The sequence below is a fragment of the Tenrec ecaudatus genome, chromosome 1 (assembly GCF_050624435.1).
Source record: "Tenrec ecaudatus isolate mTenEca1 chromosome 1, mTenEca1.hap1, whole genome shotgun sequence".
Taxonomy (NCBI): Eukaryota; Metazoa; Chordata; class Mammalia; order Afrosoricida; family Tenrecidae; genus Tenrec; species Tenrec ecaudatus.
This window is the reverse complement of record NC_134530.1, coordinates 67,978,056-67,998,248: the sequence shown is the minus strand read 5'-3', so window position 1 is coordinate 67,998,248 and position 20,193 is coordinate 67,978,056. Positions and strand designations below refer to the sequence as shown.

General features: G+C 54.3%; 1 protein-coding gene across 1 annotated transcript in view; it reads right to left on the bottom strand.

The window, feature by feature from the left end:
* Positions 1–20,193, bottom strand: part of CFAP57 (cilia and flagella associated protein 57) — an 85,527-nt gene that overhangs the window by 5,024 nt on the left and 60,310 nt on the right. Inside the window, exons 17-20 of the mRNA XM_075530674.1 lie at positions 18,545–18,688; positions 11,400–11,516; positions 8,758–8,892; positions 8,534–8,677 (exon numbers count right to left, since the gene is read on the bottom strand). Of these exons, the coding sequence (XP_075386789.1) occupies positions 8,534–8,677; positions 8,758–8,892; positions 11,400–11,516; positions 18,545–18,688 (540 nt within the window). The remainder of the gene's footprint in view (positions 1–8,533; positions 8,678–8,757; positions 8,893–11,399; positions 11,517–18,544; positions 18,689–20,193) is intronic.

Genomic DNA, 20,193 nt, shown 5'->3' with positions numbered 1-20,193 from the left:
GGTTCTGGTTGGTGTCCTGATAGCCCTGCCCAGTGCTCTGAAAGGGATCCCAGCAGGAGGTCCTATTGTGGGAGGAAAATGTAGAGCAAAACTCACAATTATACAAAAGTGCAGGCTCACTGGTCAGATCCCAAACCCAAACCCAACTCACGGCTACGCAGTCAATTGTGACTCACAGGGACCCCGCAGGACAGGGTGGAGCTGCCCTTTTAGGTTTCTGTGACTTTAAATCTTTACAAGAGCAAGCAGTCTCATCTTTCTCCTGCAGAGTGACTGCTGGTGGGTTTGAACCACTGACCCTGTGGGTATCAGCTCAGGGCCCAGCCCACCATGCTCCCAGAACTCCCTTACTGGCCACACAGAGACTGGTAAAGTGCCAGGAACATGCCCGATAGTCACTCTTTAGACCTGGAATTGAGCTTTCCTCCGTGGCTTAACTTTTAGCCAAACGACAGACAGGCCTGTGGGGTGGACAGCAACACCAGGGAGTGCACACAAAGCGGAGTCTCTGCCCAAGGACCAGCTTCAGGAGGCAGGCAGGGCTAGGAATGGAAATGAGAAACCCGGAGAGAACATGGAGTGATGGTTGCAAACAATGATAACAAACACAGGGTTAGGAATGATTCGATGGAATGTGCTATATTAAAACAAGAAAAAAGCCCGTGGAACAGCTAGCTCTCCACTCTGCACATACGGGCCCACCACGAGGTGCAATGGATTTGTTGGCAACTAACAACATGCAACACAAAAAGGGTCTGTCAATAAACAAATGGCTGGATAAATAAAATGTACTCTAGATCCCCAGGGAAGATGAATCAGCTGTAAAGAGAAATGAAGTCCTGGTGCAGGCCATGCCTCGATGAATCTTATGAATCTTGAAAACACCGTGCTGAGTGACATCTCCCTCCCCCCCACCCCCCACGTTCACCTAGTGGGTTCTGGCTCACAGCACCCGGACAGGACAGCAGAATGGACCCTTGTGAGTTTCTGAGACTTTGACTCTGTATGGGAGCAGGGAGCCTTCTCTTTTGCCCAAGGGGCAGCTGGCGGGGGTAAGGGTGGGTGTGGTGGGGTGCATGTGGGTTTGAACTGCTGACCTTGCCGTTAGGAGCTCAATGTACAATCCATTATGACAGCAGGGCTTCTTTTGGGTGAAATAAGTCAGTCACACAACACAAGTATCATACAATCTCACTTAGAAACTAAAGATTAGTAGTGTTATGGAATTTTAATTTATTATTATTTTTAAGCATTTTATTAGGGGCTCATACAACTCTGATCACAATCCATACGTACATCAATGGTGTAAAGCACATTTGTGCATTCATTGCCCTCGTCATTCTCAAAACATTTGCTCTCCACCTAAGCCCCTGGCATCAGCTCATTTTTCCTCTCCCTCCCTCCTCCCTCCTCCCTCATGAACCCTTGATAATTTATAAATTATTTTGTCATATTTTACACTGTCTGATGTCTCCCTTCACCCACTTTTCTGTTGTCCATCCCCCAGGGAGGAGGTCACATGTAGATTCTTGTAATCGGTTCCCCCTTTCTACCCTACCTTCCCTCCACCCTCCCAGTATCACCTCTTTCACCACTGGTCCTGAAGGGATCATCTGCCCTGGATTCCCTGTGTTTCCAGTTCCTATCTGTACCAGTGTCCATCCTCTGGTCTAGCCAGATTTGTAAGGTAGAATTGGGATCATGATAGTGGGTGGGGAGGAAGCATTTAGGAATTAGAGGAAAGTTGTATGTTTCATCATTGCTACACTGCACCCTGACTGGCTCATCTACTCCCAAGACCCTTCTGCAAGGGGATGTCCAGTGGCCTACAGATGGGCTTTGGGTCTCCACTCTGCACTCCCCCTCATTCACTGCGATATGATTTCTTGTTCTGCGGGGGAGTTTTTATTCAGGCGGGCTTCCGCTTATGTTGACGGTGGTGACGTGATTTGGAAAAGGACAGTGATAATGGGCGTATGACTCTGATGTGTAATCAGTGGCACTGAATTGAATGTCTAGACTCTAGAAGTGTTGACATGCATATGTTTTGCTCTGTAAATTTTCACCACAATCTAAAACATCTCCCCGTCTTGGATGCAATCTTCAATCATTATTGTCAAGTCCTTGTGTCAAGCCCAGGCTAAGCTTTGTGCCTGGTTTTCTAGAAGTCTGCAGAAGTCCCTACAGATCGATTACCTTTTAACCAGCTCAGGCCTCGGCCAGGAATCTCCTACGTTCTCTGTCTAGTTAAACTCTGTCCAGTCCCCACTGCCTCCCACGGGATTTTCTCCATGCCAACGTTACGCTATAGCATTGTTAACACATAGGTAGGCTTCTAAAACCTTGGACTCTGGCCTGTATGTACAAAAGGGGCTCCGCAGGGGCAAGCAAACAAGTAAGGAATGTAGTCAATACTAAGTTGAATGAGATAAGATGCTATTGATAAGGAACCTGCAAACCGGGGGTTGAGTAGGACCAGCCGGAACAGAAAGGCCACTAGAGAATGCATGAGCATGGGGTACTTGCCCACTCAGGATCTCCCCTGCTCCTCCCCTGAGAGGACATCTCCTGCCTCCTCCACTGACCTAATCATCTTCGGCGTAAGGAAGACCAGGAACTGAAAGTCCCATTCCTCTCGGTCAATGACTTTCTCTTCGTGGTCACCCTCGACCACTTGGTCCCTGAGTGGTAATGAACTGTGTGTCTGGGCCAAGTCGCGGGTTCACCCTTCCTGCCGGCATTTGGAACCTGACCTTTCTCCCTTTGTGACTGCCATGACCCCGCGTGGGGCCCCTGCCACCGTTTCTCCCCACCCCTCCGCCATGTCACCCTGTCCGCAGGGTGGACAGCAGTGGTGCTGATGGTGCCGTCTCTGACCCTTGGGCACCCCAGGATGCCCTGTTACCTAATTGGTCCCCGCCGGAGTGCTCTCAGAGCCTGTGTCTCAACACGGGCTGGTTTTGTAACGTGAAGAAGGGGCACCCAGCCCCATGAGGGGAAGGTTCCTTAAGAAAGTGGGGTCTGAGGAAGAGTGTTCCTGGCTGGAACCAAGAGGGAGCGAGCAGGATCTGAGGACCAACCTGGAGGATGACAAGGAAGACAGCAACAATGCGCAGGGCAATGGTCACTGCAGGGATTGATGAGATCCCGCCACGTCTCAAACATCTGCATACATGACCTCTTCAGTCCCTACGGCCGTCGTATGTGGAAGTTATTATTAGACTCATTTCCACGAGAGGAAATGCAGGCTGTGCGGAGTGGGACAGCTAGAGCTTGAAGCCAGCTGTGCCTGCCTCCTGCCTGTCTTGTTCCCATGTCTGCTGCCCCCAGACTTGGCTCGCTCTCTTCCCATCTCCGTCACCTCCGCTCTGACACCTCCCAGAGAATGGCAGGCGCCCGGAAGCCCCAGTGGGTACAAGCTGGGCTCCTCCAGGAGCGGCTGTGTCCTAAATGCTGTGGTCACACCAAGATCATCTGGAGGTATTTGGGCAGCTCTGTGGATGAACAAGGGGAGCCACACAGGTTTTCTGAGCCCGTTTCTGATCAGCCCTCCCAGCCTCAGACTTCTACTGCAGCGCCGTGCAGGTGTAGCCTGAGCTCCAGGCGGTGCCAGTTCTCGGGGCAGTGAGAGGGACTGACGGGAAGCACTCTGGTCAGCTTATGTCCCTGGGGCTAGCTGCTGTCCAGTGAGCCCTGATTCGTGGGTGGACCTCGTGCCCAGTGCTGTCTGGTCCCGCGCTGTCCCCACCACCGGCTGTGGATGCCTGCCAGGGAGCTTCATTTTCCAGTCACCAGGCCTGCTGGCGTGGAGTTGACGCATTTGGCTGGGATCCACAAGGCCAACTCGCTGCTCCGCAGGAGGAAGATGACGCTTTGTTCTTGGCATCCACTCCATGGCTGTAGGTTTGGACCACCAGGCCTTTCTTCCTCGTCCATTTTAGTATGGAAGCTCTGCGGAAGCCTTTCAGTGTCACAGCAACGTGCAAACATCCACTGTGCATGAGGTGCACTGGATAGGCATCCGGCCAGGGTCTCCTGCGTGGGGCGAGCCTTCTGCCACGGAACCACCACTGCCTCAGAATTTGAGGAGGCTCTTTCTCCCTGCGCTTGGCAAGCGGCACCACAGAGCCACTGCTGAGCACCAAGGGATGACCTTTCAAGGAATCCTTGTGCGGGAGGGAAGGGAAGGGCCACCACGCCCCCTGCGGGTCTCCTCGGAGTTGACACTCTTAAGAATATGGCCGTACCGGCAGCTGTAGGGAAGAGGCGGGCAACAGCGTAATTCCCTGGTTCGGGAGGTGCGCAGCAGTGGCGCCGTTCTGGAACGCGAGAGTGATGCTGTCACATGCTTATTGCACAAAGGACCGGCCTGAAGCCCTGCTCTGCGTCCTTTCCACCGGCGTCTCTCACGTCGAACCTGATGTTTCTGTTCACCACGTGTGCCCTGAAATGTCTGTGTGGATCGCCATTTCCCGCTCCACGGCTTAGCAGTCATCTCCCTGAGCTGCCACCCGCCCCTTCTCCCACCTAGCCTCCCGCGTTAACCCCTGCCAAGCAAAGAGAATGCTCTCACTGCACGAAGCGAACGCAAACACCAGCCACGCCAAGCCCTCGGCACACCATGTGTCCCCTTCCCCAAGAGTGACCCTAAGGGATCCACTGCCCCAGCAGCCTCGACCTCCCTGCCCCCCTGGCTCTCCAGACAGCCCCTAGAGAGAAACAAAACACAGCACTGTGGCCGGCCATCAAGCTGCCTGCAGTCCACAGCCAGCCCATGGGACAGAGGGGCTCCTGCCCGTTCCCGAGAGGGCGTGTAAATCTCTATGGTACACACAGCTTTGCCTTTCTCCCGGAGGGGGACTGGCAGGTTTGAACCAGCAACCCGTGCTGAACCCACTGCATCACCAGGGCACCGCCAACCTCCCCCCAGCACTCCTTGAGCTGCCTTTTCGCAGGTTGTTCCTGCTGGCTGGAGGTTCTCCCTTGAATTATTCTGCCTCTCCCCAGTCTTCAAGGCCCAGCTAAAATGCCATGTTCCCATCAGCAATGCTCCACGAATCCCCAGGCAGGCTGGAACTCCGGTCTAAGATGGTGCAGTGGGCCAGGGCGGTGCTTGTCTCTACTGGCCTCAAGCTCCATCACAGGGGCTCCTTGAGGACAGGGACCAGTTGCCAAGGCCAGCGGGTGCTGCACTCTGGCTCCTGGTGTCCCAAGTGTGTCTGGGTAGAACTGGGCGCCGCAGCCTTGTCCGTAGTGGGTATTCTGGAGGGAGACCGCCACGTCTGTCTTCTGAGGCGCCTCTGCATGGCTCTGAACCTCCAGGTTCTGGTTAGCGTCCGAGGTGTCGGCCGTTTGCAGGATCAGGGACTTGGAACTCCTCTCCAGGGCTTGGCACGTCACAGGCCCTCTTAACAATGTGTACGGAATGAATAATGTGTGTGTGTGTGTGCGAGCACCCCATAGCAACCCTTGTCACAGCTGTGTGCGTGCCAAAGCACATCCGAGTCTGAAGCGACAAACAAGGTGCCGACCTCGCTGTGGCCACTCTTTGCTGATGAGTTTTCCCTGACCTCCCTCGGTCTGATGGACTGCGGTGCTGGGGTCACCTGCAGGCACGGTGTCAGCCAGCTCTTGTCACACACCTGCCCAGTCCCTAGCATGTGTATCAGGAGCTGGGGCCACTGCAGGGGGTCTGAGGTCAGCAGTGCTGCGCCTCTCTCTGCCTTGCCTTCCCCCCCACAACGCTGGGGGACAGTTGTCCAGTCTCTCCCCAGGACTGCTGCCTGGGGTCTCGAGTAGACCCTTCACTTGGGTGGAAAGAAGGAAGGAACGAAGGAGGGAAGGAAGGAAGGGAGGGAGGAAGGGAGGGAGGAAGCAAGGGAGGAAGGGAGGAAGCAGCATTTTTTGAGCACCTATTCTGTCCTACAGGGTCCCCAGGGGTCAGAAGCAATGCGACAGCAGTGGCTTTAACGTTTGTTTCATCCCATCCCCAAAGCCAAAACCAAGCCTCTGTGTGGCACCAATGGCTAACCTCTCAGCTGTTTAGTGAAAGGTTGCCTGTTCGAGTCCGCTCAGAGGCACTGCTTTCTGGGAAAGCGGCCATCGGGTACTCGGCGTACCAGTCTACTCTGCCCCACGTGGGGTGGCCAGGAGTCAGTCTGAGGCCAGGCCTTAATGCTTCCTATTGACCACCAACTTCAGCCCTCGTCTGCTGAGCTGGGTGACCCGGGAGGGAGGGTGGCCTGGAGAAGTTATGGGGTTTACTCAAGACCTCCTGGTCACAGGAGTGGCCGTGGCAGAGTAGGTCCGCATGGGGACAGGCCGAGGCCCGACCCACCACCCTGACAGGGACACGTGCTGGGCCCAGGCTTGTTGGCATGATCTGATGGCGCCCCTAGCCCTGGCCCTTTTAGATCAATGCAAGAAACAATTTATTATTGTTGTTGTTGTTGAATCACCTGGAACTGGTGATTTTTGTTAATTTTCCTCCCTTTTTGGAACCCAGTGTGAAAAGCAAGGAGCCACTCTGGCCACGGGTGGGGATGCGGAGCTCTGCTCCTTGCGGGCTCCCCGCCTAGCAGTTGTCTGGGACACTTCTGTGACCCCATGGAGCTCCCCGGCACCTGGGTCTACACTCTGCTCCAGAACACATTTTGGGGGGATGGGTTTCCTTGTCAGATAGCTCATTAGCCCTGGTGAGCTGGAGAGCTGAGCAGGAGCCCTGCGTGGGTCTCCTGGGCACCCTCTGCCCCTGACACTGGCCCCACAGGGACTGGGAACCTGCTGTGAGCATCCGGTGCTAACACCTGCACCTTCTGGCTGGCCTGCTTCTCCTGGGAGTGACATTTGCTCCGGGTGTCCACTTGTACAGAGAGACGGACCCAGCCCCTCGGAGGACCCTGCAGGCCTATGACTCAGCCATCTCATTGGCTCAGGCTACCTCAGCAAGGGGTTCTGCCTCCTCTTCCCAGTGTGCTGGGCCCCAGAGGTCCTGTGGGCAGACTCCGTGTGGGGACTGGAGGCCCTGAGCAACAGCTCTGGGTGCCAGCTGCTGGCGCAGAAGGGTCTCGCCAGCTGACTCTTCTGCTCTGTGCTTGCGTTTAGGGCCCAGCAGCCAGCACGGCTGTGATGGTTTGGGCTGGTTTTAAGACAGCATGAGACCAGCCGGCCAAGCTGGGAACTGGTTTGTCTCTGGCTCGTGGCCACTCATCCCCATTCCAGGGTGCTAATTGGGGCATTAAGAAGATGCAGACATAAATTGCTAGATGCCTTATAAATGTGAGGCAGATGTTCTCTTTTGATATGAATTCACCTAATTGCCTCTGGCGGTACTGATACCCAAACCAAAGCCTGGCAGGAGGGCCCTGGCCGGCCATCCTGATGCAGTGCTTAGCGAGGCGGGCATGGGGTTAGGCTATCTGAACGGCCAGGGAAGGTATCTGGGAGGTGGGTGTGGAGAACTCCTTAAACCAAAGAGTGAGAAGGGCCTCTGAGGGGGGTGGAGCCAGCCTTGGTCCCAGGAGATAAGGGCTGGGAAGGCAGGCACCCGATGGGGCGGGTGGATGGAGACCAGTGTGCTGTGTCCAGGGAGGGGCCACATGGTGTGGGTGGCAGGAGAAAGAGCTGTCAGGAAATATAAGAGAAACAAGGGTTGGAAGAGAGGAGAGGAGAGGGTGAGCAAGACCCAGGAGAGCAAACGTGACAGGGTCGAAGGACCGTCCAGAGGGAACAGGAGGGAGAGGAGCAGGGAAGGACACAGGGGTGCTGTGGATAAGGCTGGGGCCAAAAAAGAGATCGGGCGGAGACTGAAGAGAGAGGGAAGCAAAATGGATGGTTGGTGCTGGTGGGGCAGGGAGCATGGGTGTGCATAAAAACCCTATGGGTGGGGCTCAGGGCCATGGGCACAGCCAGGATGAGCACCGAGAGGCACAGGGAGAAGAGGAGCTGAGGACCCTGAGGGGAAGGCAGTGGCTCCCTGCACTCATACCGACGTACCACTGAAGCCTCATCGAAGGGAGCCCCGGGGTACAGTGGCTATGAGTGGGGCTGCGATCCTCATGGTTGGCAGTTCAAAGCCACCTGCAGCCCTGCAGAAGAAAGACGGGGCTTTCTACTCCTGTAAACAGTTACAGTCTCAGAAGCCCACCAGGTGGTCGCTATGGGGCAGCACTGACTCCATGGCCGTGAGTTTGGCGGGGATGCTAGGAGTCAGAATTGCCTGGATGGCAGTGCCGTTAGTGGGTCCTTTGCCGCTCTGGTGGCGTGGTGGTTACATGCTGGCTGCAGCTCAAAAATGCCGGTCGCTCCTGAGGGGAGGATGAGGCACTAGAGCCTTGGAAGCTGGAAGGGGCTGGACTACCCTGCCCTTTGGGGTCCCCTTGTATCAGAGTGGGCTTCATGGCAGGAGTCTGAGTGAATTTGGACATGGTGGCGTAGGAAGGCCCGAGGATGGGTGGGCCCAGAGGGGCCCTGGATGCCTCTCTTGTGCCTGCTGAGTCAGCCCTGGAGGGCGTGAGGGGCACGGCGCGGATACCTGCATGATGCGGACATAGTCGGTGCGATGCAGCTCACTCTCCTTGACCACCTTCTTCTTGAGTGTGGCCAGATTCCTCTCCAGATGCTCCCGCTGCCGGGAATATTCCTGCTGCAGGTCACTGTTCAGTCCTGCGATCTCCACCTGGTGGAGCCAAGGGCACATGCTCAGGGAGGAGGGAGACCCCCAGGGAGGCTGGGCAGGGGGCAAGGGGCTGGGCTCACCATGTCAGCTCGCTGCACATACTTCTCAAAGAGACCTCGCACCTTCTCCTTCAGCAGCCGGGGCTCCTGGATGTATGCCACGCAGTTGTGCAGGTCTGTCTTAAATCGCTTCACCAGAGCTTCCAAGTCCCGCTCCTACAACCAGAGGCACGTGCTTCTCAGTGCACTTGGCCTCTTTCAGGCGGAGGGGCCAAAGCACAGGCGGGGCCTGAGATCAACCGAAGGGGACCAGGGGCAGCTGCTCTTGCACTTACAGCTGACCTCCAGGGACCCTATTTGGCAGGCACACAGCTGAGAGGTGGGGGCACCAAGCCTTAGGTGCACCTGCCCCAGCCTGGGCACCTAACCTGAATACCTTACATGGAACTTCACTCTTGAGAGGTAACACAGAACACATCCTTTATGGGTTCTGGACTCATTTCAGGACCAGAGGCCTTAAAGATGAGAAGGGACTTTAAGCAGTCACACACACCCCTTTGTGAACCAAGATGGACAGGCTGGATCCCATTGTAGATCCTTGGGCTGGGCATCCACACCTCTCCTAAGGGCTCAGGAGGTGTTCGCCTTCCTGGCAGCCCAGAGGACTGCTGGGAGTGGGTGGCTGTTAGGGACTGAATTGTACCCTGTCCCAGTAGGTGTTGGTCCCTCCACCTCTGTATTTTCCCATGAAATCCCACCCAGGGACAGAGGTTCCTCTCATATGTGAACAAGGCGGAATTGGTGTGGGCTGTGTCTTCATCTTATCACCGTTGGGAAGATTAGATATGGAGAGAAGTTTGCGAAAATGAGGTACACAGCTACCCCGTGGAGAATGCCAGGGAGCCCAAGGAATGCTGGGGTTCCTGACAAGGGTCCGCCAAAGTCAACAGGGAGAGCCTTCTAGAACCAATGGCCCAAGTGTGGACTTGAGCGTCCCAAATTGCAAGACAATAAATCTTTTCTTCAGTCACCCACACCCGGTGTTTCTGCCACAGCAGCACCAGAAAATAAGCCAGTGGGCGGGGCGGGGCAGGTCTGGGGGTGGAGAAGACACAGAACTGGGCAGACGACTCGTTTGCAGACTGGGTCTAGATGCCCTCTCCCATCATATTTTTGAGACCATCTCCCCTTACACCCAATTTAGGAAGAGCATCGTCACTCTTGTTTCGCCCGTATCCCTTTAGACACTCACCCTCCTTGTCTACCTAGCATTGTGGTGGTTTTGTAGATGGCCCAGAGCCTCCAGATCTGCAGAGGGCGGGGTCCCTGCAGCATGATCTAGTACGGAGCTTAATGTGGAGGGCGGGAAAACAAAACTCCATCGGATTCAGCAAACAGGGTCAGGATCAAGCCCTGGCCCGGGACCCAAGGATCTCGTTTCTCAAGCTGGTTTAGTATGTGCTAACGAGCTATAGTTCCAGGGTGGCTTTTTTTCACCCTTGTCCTTCTCTGGATCTATCTTCCTCGTTTGCTACGTGGAGAGAACAGCTGACCCGTGAGGTCCTTCGCTGGATCAGTTACCACTGATGGCAACCGAGGCATGGCGGCCCGGGTGTGTCCCAGCTGAACTGTGCTCTGGAGGGCGGGCGGTGGCTGCTTTGGGGAAAGCAGATCACCAGGCCTTTCTTTCGTGTGGGAAACTGCCATTGAGGGAAATATGCAGGGACTCTATTCCCTGACTTATAACAGAGGGAATCTCGAAAGCTAGCTTCCCACGGTAGGAAAGCCCCCACTTCGGTAAGTTAAAGTCCAAGTACATTATCCTGCTTTAAATCGCATTCCCACAGATTCTTCCCTAAGAGCTGTGCTGCTTAAAGTGAGCACATGGTTGATTCTGTCTCCCTATAGTAGCAGACATTCTTGCTATCGCCTCCCGCCACAGCACCCATCCTCGCTCGTGCCTTCCCCCAATGCAGGTATTAGGTTTCCTCACCTGTGAGCTCAGGGACTTCACTGCGGTTACCACCCTCTTTGTGATGCATTTAACTACTGAATATGCATGTCTTATGGCTACCTATAAATATCCCAAGACTGTAAAGACTCTTTCTCAGCACGGACCTAGCTGCTGAGATCATGGCCGGCCCTGAGGTGAGCATGCTACCATAAAATGTGTCAGACTCCTTTATTTCACTCTCTCTCTTTTATCTTCTATGGCTTCACTCTGATCTTTATATGTTATAACTGTGCAATTGCGCCTACGGACCCCTTGGTTGTTAGAAGCTGGTTTGCTCTGATACTTTTGAGGTGCTCTGGGTGGATTCCATCCGTCAGTTAGCAGCTGACTATGTTAACAGTATGCCCATGTAGCTTCTCCCAAGGTCCCCAGGCCTCAGCAATGTGTTGGAAGTCAAAGCCTCTAAGCACAGACTACAAATGGCCTTTCCAAGGCCAAGGTGTCAGATTGCTAGGAACGTTCTTGCACAAAGGGCTCACCATCCTGTTGCTCGCTTTCCCCAAAGCTGTTTCCTAGTGTCAGATGGCTCCAGCCGTGCAAATTCGCCGGGGCCTGAATGCTGGCAGGGCTGTGAGCAAGGAGTGAGTGTGAATTAAAGTGGGAACTGGCTCTTGGCACTGGGCTGGCAGTCTCTCCCATGACAGCTGCCCCTGTTGGAAGGTGCCAGCTGCTAGATCCGAGCCCCGGCAGACTCAGAAAACCCTCACACCTTCTGCCTCTCTCTGCGCATCTCCTGATCGGTGGCCTTCAGCTTCTGCCACAGCTCCGTGATGTTCAGCTCCAGCTGCGTGTTCTGCTTGTGGAAGCGCTCCAGCTCAGCCTCCATCTGCAGAGCACGGGGGAGGGAGTCAAGAACAAGAGTGGATGAGCGTGGTCTTCGAGACCTGGAGTCCTTTCGTTGGAGTACTGCGCTAGAGACCAGGGCCTTTCTTTCCTCATTCCTACCACGCTCTCTGGAAGGAGACCTCTCTTTTCCTTTGTGATCTTAAAAGCCCAGTCCCTGTGCCCTCCCCTGCCCCCAAATGAATATGTGAGCCCCGCTCAAGGGTTTCTTTTCTTTTCATGTTTTATTAGGGACTCACACAACTCTGATCACAATCCATACATACATCAATTGTGTAAAGCGCATCTGTACATTCACTGCCCTCATCATTCTCAAAACATTTGCTCTCCATTTAAGCCCTTGGCATCAGGTCCTCTTCCCGCCCCCCCACCCTTCCTGCCTGCTCCCCCTTCCCTCATGAGCCCTTGATAATTTATAAATTATTATTTTGTCACATCCTGCCCTGTCTGACGTCTCCCTTCACCCCCTTTTCTGTTGTCTGTCCCCCAGGGAGGAGGTCACATGTAGATCCTTGTAATCATTCCCACTTTCCAACCCACTCTCCCTCTACCCTCCCAGTATCGCCCCTCAAACCCCTGGTCCTGAAGGTATCATCTGCCCTGGATTCCCTGTGTTTCCAGTTCCTATCTGTACTAGTGTACATCCTCTGGTCTAGCCAGACTTGCAAGGTAGAATTCTGATCATGAGAGTGGGGGGGGGGCAGGGCGGAGGGAAGCTTTTAGGAACTAGAGGAAACTTGTATTTTTCATCGGTGCTACATCGCACCTTGACTGACTCATCTCTTCCCCTAGACCCCTCTGCAAGGGGATCTCTAGTGGGCGACAAATGGGCTTTGGGTCTCCACTCCGCACTCCCCCCTCATTTACTATGGTAAGATTTTTTTGTTCTGATGATGCTTTATACCTGATCCCTTTGGCACCTCGTGATTGCACAGGCTGGTATGCTTCTTCCATGTGAGCTTTGTTGCTGATGCGCTAGATGGTTGTTTGTTTACCTTCAAGCCTTTAAGCCCCCCGATGCTATACCTTTTGATAGCTGGGCAACATCAGCCTCCTCCTCCACATTTGCTTATGCACCCATTTGCCCTTAGTGATCATATCATGGAGGTGTGCACCCAATGATATGATTTTTTTGTTCTTTGATGCCTGATAACTGATCCTTTCGGAACCACGTGATCACATAGGCTGGTGTGTTCTTCCATGTGGGCTTTGTTGCTTGTGAGGTAGATGGCTGCTTGTTTATCTTCAAGCCTTTAAGACCCCAGACACTATATCTTTTGATAGCCGGGCACCATCAGCTTTCTTCACCACATTTGCTTATTCACCCGCTTTGTCTTCAGTGGTTGTGTCGGAAGGGTGAGCATCATAGAATGCCAATTTAATAGAAGAAAGTATTCTTGCATTGAGGGAGTACTTGAGTGGAGGGCCAATGTCCTTCTGTTACCTTGATACTAAACATATAAATATATGCACATAGATCTGTTTCCCCCTCCTCATATATAAATATATTTACATATGTACATGTCTTTATCTAGACCTCTATAAATGGCCTTTGCCTCCCAGCTCTTTCCTCTATTTCCCTTGAATTTCCTCCTGTCCCACTATCATGCTCCGTCCCCACCTGGGTTTCAGCAATACCTGTTTGTTACATTACCCTTGATCATGCCCTACCAGGCCTCCCACACCCACCTCACCACCAATTTGGATCACTTGTTGTTCCCTTGCCCCTGGGTTTGTTAACAGCACTTCCTTTCCTTACTCCTCCCCGTCTCCTATTTCCCCCCAGAACTGTTGGTCTCGTTGTTTTTCCTCCAGATTGTTCATCCAGACTATCTTATTTAGACAGACCTGCGGAGATAATAACATGCACAAAAACAAGACAGAGCAAAACCAAGGAACAATATACAACAAAACAACAAACCACTGACAAAGAAAACAAAACAAAACACAACAAGAAAGAAAAGCTTTTAGTTAGTTCAAGGATCGTTTGTTGGCCTTTAGGAGTGTTTCCCAGTCCAGTCTATTGAGGCACCACGCCCTGCCCCAAAGTCCACCTTCAGCATTCCCTGGGGACCTTGCCACTCCATTCCCTTGCTGTTCCGCTGCACTCCCCAGTGTTTTGTCTCGGTGTGGTGGGATCAGGTCGGGTGCAATTCCCACACTGTGTCTCCAGTGCTGTCCCCTGCAGGGCCATGGGTCAGTGAGGGACGTCATGTCTCTGCTCAAGGGTTTCTCTGGGCAGACTGTACCCCCTGCAGAGCTTTCCTTCTTAGCTTTTCCTTTTCTCCAGCCATGTGGTGGTGGTGGTGTTGGGTAGTGGGTGGTGGAGGTGGTGGTGATGGTGGTCGTGGTGGTGGTGGTTGTGCTCATGGTGGTGGTGGCTAGTGGGTGGTGGTGGGTAGTGGATGGTGGTCGTGGTGGTGGTAGGTAGTGGGTGGAGGTGGAGGTGGTGGTGGTGGAGGTGGTGGTGGTTGTGGAGGTGGTCGTGGTGGTCAGTGGTGGTGGTGGAGGTGGTGATGGTGGTGGAGGTGGTGGAGGTGGTGATGGTGGTGGTGGAGGTGGTGATGGTGGTGGTGGAGGTGGTGATGGTGGTGGAGGTGGTGGTGGTGGTGGTGGAGGTGGTGGTCGTCATGGTGGAGGTGGTGGTCGTGGTGATGGTGGAGGTGGTGGTGGTCGTGGTAGTGGAGGTGGTGGTGGTGGTCGTCGTGGTGTTGTAGGTGGTGATGGTGGTGGAGGTGGTGGTGGTGGTGGTCGTGGTGTTGGAGGTGGTGATGGTGGTGGAAGTGGTGGTGGTGGTGGTGATGGTGGTGGAGGTGGTGGTGGTGGTGGTGGAGGTGGTGGTGGTGGTGGTGGAGGTGGTGATGGTGGTGGTGATGGTGGTGGTGGAGGTGGTGGAGGTGGTGGTGGTGGTGGAGGTGGTGGAGGTGGTGGTGGTGGAGGTGGTGGAGGTGGTGGTGGTGGAGGTGATGGTGGTGGTGGAGGTGGTGTTGGAGGTGGTGGTGGTGGAGGTGGTGGAGGTGGTGGTCGTGGTGTTGGAGGTGGTGGTGGTGGTGGTGGAGGTGGTGGTGGTGGAGGTGGTGGTGGAGGTGGTGGTGTTGGAGGTGGTGGTCGTGGTGTTGGAGGTGGTGGAGGTGGTGGTGGTGGAGGTGGTGGTGGTAGTGGAGGTGGAGGTGGAGGTGGTGGTGGTGGTGATGGTGGTGGTGGTGGTGGAGGTGGTGGAGGTGGTGGTGGTGGAGGTGGTGGAGGTGGAGGTGGTGGTGGAGGTGGTGGTGGTGGAGGTGGTGGTGGTGGAGGTGGTGGTGGTGGTGGTGGTGGTGTAGGTGCTGGAGGTGATGGTGGTGGAGGTGGTGGTGGAGGTGGTGGAGGTGGTGGTGGTGGAGGTGGTGGTGGAGGTGGTGGTGGAGGTGGTGGTGGATGTGGTGGTGGATGTGGTGGTGGAGGTGGTGGTGATGGTGGTGGAGGTGGTGGTGATGGTGGAGGTGGAGGTGGTGGAGGTGGTGGAGGTTGTAAGGTGGAGGTGGTGGAGGTGGTGGTGATGGTGGTGGTGGAGGTGGTGGTGATGGTGGTGGTGGAGGTGGTGGTGGAGGTGGTGGAGGTGGTGGTGATGGTGGAGGTGGAGGTGGTGGAGGTGGTAAGGTGGAGGTGGTGGAGGTGGTGGTGATGGTGGTGGTGGTGGTGGTGGTGGAGGTGGTGGAGGTGGTGGTGGTAGGTGGTGGGTGGTGGGTGGTGGTGGTGGAGGAGCCACCTCCATCTCTCTGGAGACTGAGAGGGCTGCGTTTCGAATGCAATCTTTATTCTTGGAAGCATTTTACAGACAGACTAGCCCTTCGATACTCCGTCTACCCTGAAGAAAGGCCTCCACAAATACTTGTGGGCCGAGCGAGTAGACAGCAGGCCCAGTGGGCAAGGGGAGCCCAGGCGATGGAAGGCCCGTGCTTCCGGAAAAGGAGCGAGACAATGAACATGCAGCGTGGCCACAGCTCCTCGGACAGGGTGCAGAGGGCGCTCCCTAGTCAGCCAGGAGACGGCGGAGCAGAGGGCGTCTGCAGCTAAAGAGAGGGCACTCGCTAGGAAGGGCTGCCATTGTCCCAGGCATAGGGGGTTTGACAGTAAGAGGTAGCTTTTGTCTTCAAGCAGCCTCTGGTCTAGAGGCAGTAGAGAAGAGTAAACCAGAAGTTGGGGGTCTAGTAATGATCTCCCTTCCCAAAGAGGCCTGGGAATCAAGCTCACCCAAAGCTGATTCTTGCTCTGGGGAGGCCAGATGTAGCTCTGTCCTCCAGCGTCCCCTTTCCTGACGCCGTCGTCCTCCACGCGGCGCTCTCTACTTCTCTGCTGCATTTGACCATTCATTGCAATGGCCACCCCAAACTCAACTCTCCTTATTCACAGGGATGTCATTTATCAGGGAAGTGACAGGCTCAGGATCCACTCAGAGGTAACAGGATCTAACTCAGCTCTTTAACCACAACAGCTTCCCACCACGGCCGCTCTCAGCTTCTCGCCGATGGACACAGGTCCTCCTCGTGGCCCTGGCCACGGCCTCTCCTGGCCACTCCTGCAACTAGACCTTTTCTCAGCTGTGCCTGCTGCCAGGTCATTAGCTCTACCAACAAGTGTCTGCCGGCACCTCACCCTGCCAACAAGCCCCTGTCCGAAGGTGTTTAGAGCTCTCTCGCTCCAAGCTGGCCCAAACCCTGAGCTCCTGGCTCCCACTGCTTGCCCTGCTGCCAGCGCCGGCTCACCGCATCTTATCGCTCCTATTCTAGGAGATCTCAGCACAAGGAGTCTGGTTTCAAGGATGTGCTCCGTTCCAGGTACCTGGTCTCACACCCCACCCTCACCCTGCCACCAACCTCTGTGTCATCGGCCCTCTTGTAAGGCCACTTCTTGTCAGGTTTGAATTCTGGTCCTCCAACAAGGCTGCAAACTGAACAACCTCCTGGGGAGGCATAGTCACTGAATCTGCATAGTAACTGACCAGTTCCTTCAGGTTCACTGAATCCTATTGGGGATTTGTTCCTCATTTGCTTGGTAGGTTGACTCAGCTCTGCGAGTTGTGGATGGTCGATAGACCCATTACAGGGCAGGCTCTGCAGTTCAACCAATTCTTTTCCTTTCTGTTTTTGGATTTAGTACAACTAGCTACTTTTCAATGAATAACAAAACCCCAGGCCAGCAAGGCCACACAGGAGAGAAGGCCATGGCAGTGTGGAAGCAAAGGTGGAGGCGGCTCGATCCTGCCTGAGGCTCAGGGAAAAGGGCTCAGGTACACATTGAGGGCCCGCAGAGGGGCAGCCAGAGGAGAGATGTTTCAGTTGGGTTTGGAGGGGAACAGCTTTTAGTGAAGCATGTGGGGAGAAGAATTCCAGACAGGAAGAAGAGCGCTGCCTACAGGGGGCAGTCTGGGGCAGGTCTGCAGCCCACAGTGCACCAGGACAGCCATGGGAGAGGCCCAGCTAAGGCATGAATCGTAGGGTTGGGAAAGGAGACCCAGGGAGGCCCAAAGGGCTCAAAGGAAGAGACACCGAGATCAGAAGTTTGGCTTTCCTACTGCAAGCTCCAAGAGCCAATGTGGGTATCTATCTACACATCGGATTCGACTCCAAGAAGGCCTGATGCGGACATGCACTGGGGCCAGGAGACCAGTCAGGTGGCTGCCACGGTGGGATTGGTAAGAGATTACCAAGTGTCTGAAGCTGAGCGTATGGCAGTAGGAAGTTGGGCTGCTAACTGCAAGTTCAGCAGTTCAAAACGGAGAGGCTGGGGGTTGCTATGAGTCGGAACCAACCCCACGATAGCCAGCAACAACGACGACACAACCTATGGAGCCACTCGGTAGACTCCAGGAGTGGAAAGTTGGAGAAAGTGAAGAAAAATGTGTCTAGGGGGGAAAAGTCCCACAGTCAGTTTTAGATCAAGCACAGACTCGTCCTTCCCCGGGACAGGCCACAGGGCTGGTGGGCTGAGCGGGGCTGACTGGCACATGCCATCAGGAAAGGAGGGGCACAGGAGTGGCACGCACATGCTCTCAGCCTGTGCTCCTAATCTCTTTCTTCTCTACCTCCATCCTGTTTGCTTCCCAGAACACATACTTAATTAGGCCACTCTTCTGCTCAAGAGCCTTTGATGACTTCCCGCTCTTTATCAGATGAAGCCTAAACATGATGGCCTGAAAAAGAGCTCGGGAGAGAGGAGCATAGAAGATCAAAGGCATCAATCTGTCTCCAACAGTTAAAAACCTGGCCAGCAAGACGCTCCCCCATGATGCAGGCTGGACCTGATCTGATCTGGTTTCCAAATTTTCTGTATTTTTGGTTTGTGTTGTTTGGCTTAGTTTTTGCTCATTCACAGTCGTGTGTATCTCAGAAGTGAAGAAGGTCAATGAAGGTCATCCTCTTGAGGCTGTGTTATACGCTTTCCCGTTTTTTTGGTCTCTGAAACCCAGGGTTGAAGAACCTATAGGGACTCCAAGCAGAATAAGGGGGAGGGGGCAGTATAGTGATTGAGGCGGGGTAAAAGGGAGACAATGTCAAGGAGTCCATGTAGAAAAAGAATGGCTGGAAACCGATTATGGTAGCAACTATTCAATTCTACTTGATGTGATTTAAAGATGCAAATGATATGTTAAATGATATGTTAAATCCCAACTTGAAAAAAAAAAAGCGCGGGTCCAACATTTCCAGTCCCAGGGAAGAACTGAACCCGGATGGGGCTCTCTGGAGAGAGTCGACACCGCCCTCTGGTGGCAAGACACCCAACACTGCAGTTTCCCAGACCCTGCACACTAAGGCCGGGCAGCAAGAGAAATCCCCAAGCTTTTCCCTTGGCACAGCCGGACAGAGCGCTGAGCAGACCAGGACTTTCCCTGCAGCAGCCTCTGAGGGTTGAAGGCTGCATACACCTGAGCGGATAGAGGGCCTGGGAGGACAGCTGTTCTCCATCCCCCTGGGCCAGCAGTGAACAGTGGAGGGGGGCGGGGGGTGGAAGGGTAGGATCCCAGAGACTTCTCACCTCCTGAATTTGCTCCTTCATCACTTTGATCTCATTCTCTCGAGGTTCTATTTGCCTCTTCAGCTCCTTTATTTTGTAGTCGAGCACAAACTTGAATTTCTCCAGTTCCTGGTTTTTCTTCTTCAGATCATAAATTCGCTTCTCCTGGGGGTTGGAAGTGGGGAGATGAGAGAGAAGTGAGAGACAAGCACAAGGACCTGGGACAAGGAGGGAGTCCTTTTAGGGCAAAGAGGAGATCCTGGACAGTGCTGAGAAGACCGGAGGTGCCTCTACTGAGGGGGTGAGGAGCGGGGGGCGTGCGCAGGCTGCCTCTCCCTGCACTTGGGCGCAGCGCTGACACTTCAGCTTCTGACCAGAGACTTTCAGTCATGCACCCATGTATTTGTATCAAATAGGGCTTTCCAAAGTGGGCCTGTGGAGCTCCCAAAGTGGGTCAGAGTGGGCCAAGCAGCTTCTTTCAGCCGGTCTGCTAATACCGGGGAGCCAGCTACATGTGAGAAGTCTGGGCACCTAGAGCCACTGTGGTAGTTACATAATCTGGTGTCAATTTGGGCCTTGAGCGGATTAAGAGTAAAGGGGTGGTATTGAGTCTGTCAATCGGATCACAGCCAGTGATCTGTGTGGGCATGGCCTTCCCCTGAGAATTCCGGGAACTCCTGCATTTCCTCCTTGGAGGCGGAAGACACACTGTCTCTCTTGACTCACTCCTTGGGAGATATTGCAGCTGACAAGACACATGAAACTACGCTAGTGTCCTGAACTGGAGAAGCCACATGGCCCGATCCTGATGCAACCAGACATCTGAAGCCGGAGAAGCCACACAGAGATCCCTGCCAGCGCTGAGATGCTTACAACACCACTGGATCCAAAGACTTTCTACCCACTGGCCTGTGATCCTCCTGCAGTCAGCATCATTGGATGTGTTTCGTGAGTCTGAAGAGGGATTTATAGATTGGTGTCGGACATATTGGTATCGGACTTATGGGATAATATTGGACTTATGGGCTTGGACTGGGTCGGGATGTTTTTTTAATGTTCAATTACTCTTTGATATAAAACTCTCTCTCATACACACATGAGTCTCTATGGATTTATTTCTGTAGTCTACGCAGGCAAACACAGCTACCATGCTGAAGAGCGGATGGAGGTGCTCCGGGGCTCAGCCCAGTTGTGACCTGCTTGGTGTCATTCATGTTCATGGAGAAACTGTCTCGGAAGTAGTTGTTCCCAGCAGTTGTTTCAGCTACCCAAATCCACGACCCCACGTCCCAGCTACTCCCCCTCCACCACCCACAAGAGTCTCTCCAACTAAAGGAGGAAGACAATGGATCTGTTTGAGCTACCTGTCCAAGTCAAACTCTGGGTCACACAGTGAGTGTGGGGGTCATTCCACGGCAACCACAGTACTGTTTGGTATATCTGCCCATCAAATGCTTACTGGGATTCCACCACCTCAAGCCGAAAGGGCTGGAGCTCGGCAGCGGCCGAGGAAACAGCTGTCAGCCTCTCCTGGGCTCCGTGCTATGAAAGGGGAAGGCGCCGAACCATTCGCTCGGCTGTAAAGGGCTCCTACACAGCGTGACATGAGCTGTGGAGCCGGCGTGGAGAAAGGCAGGGGCTTGCCTGTTGCGTTTGGAATGCACCTCACA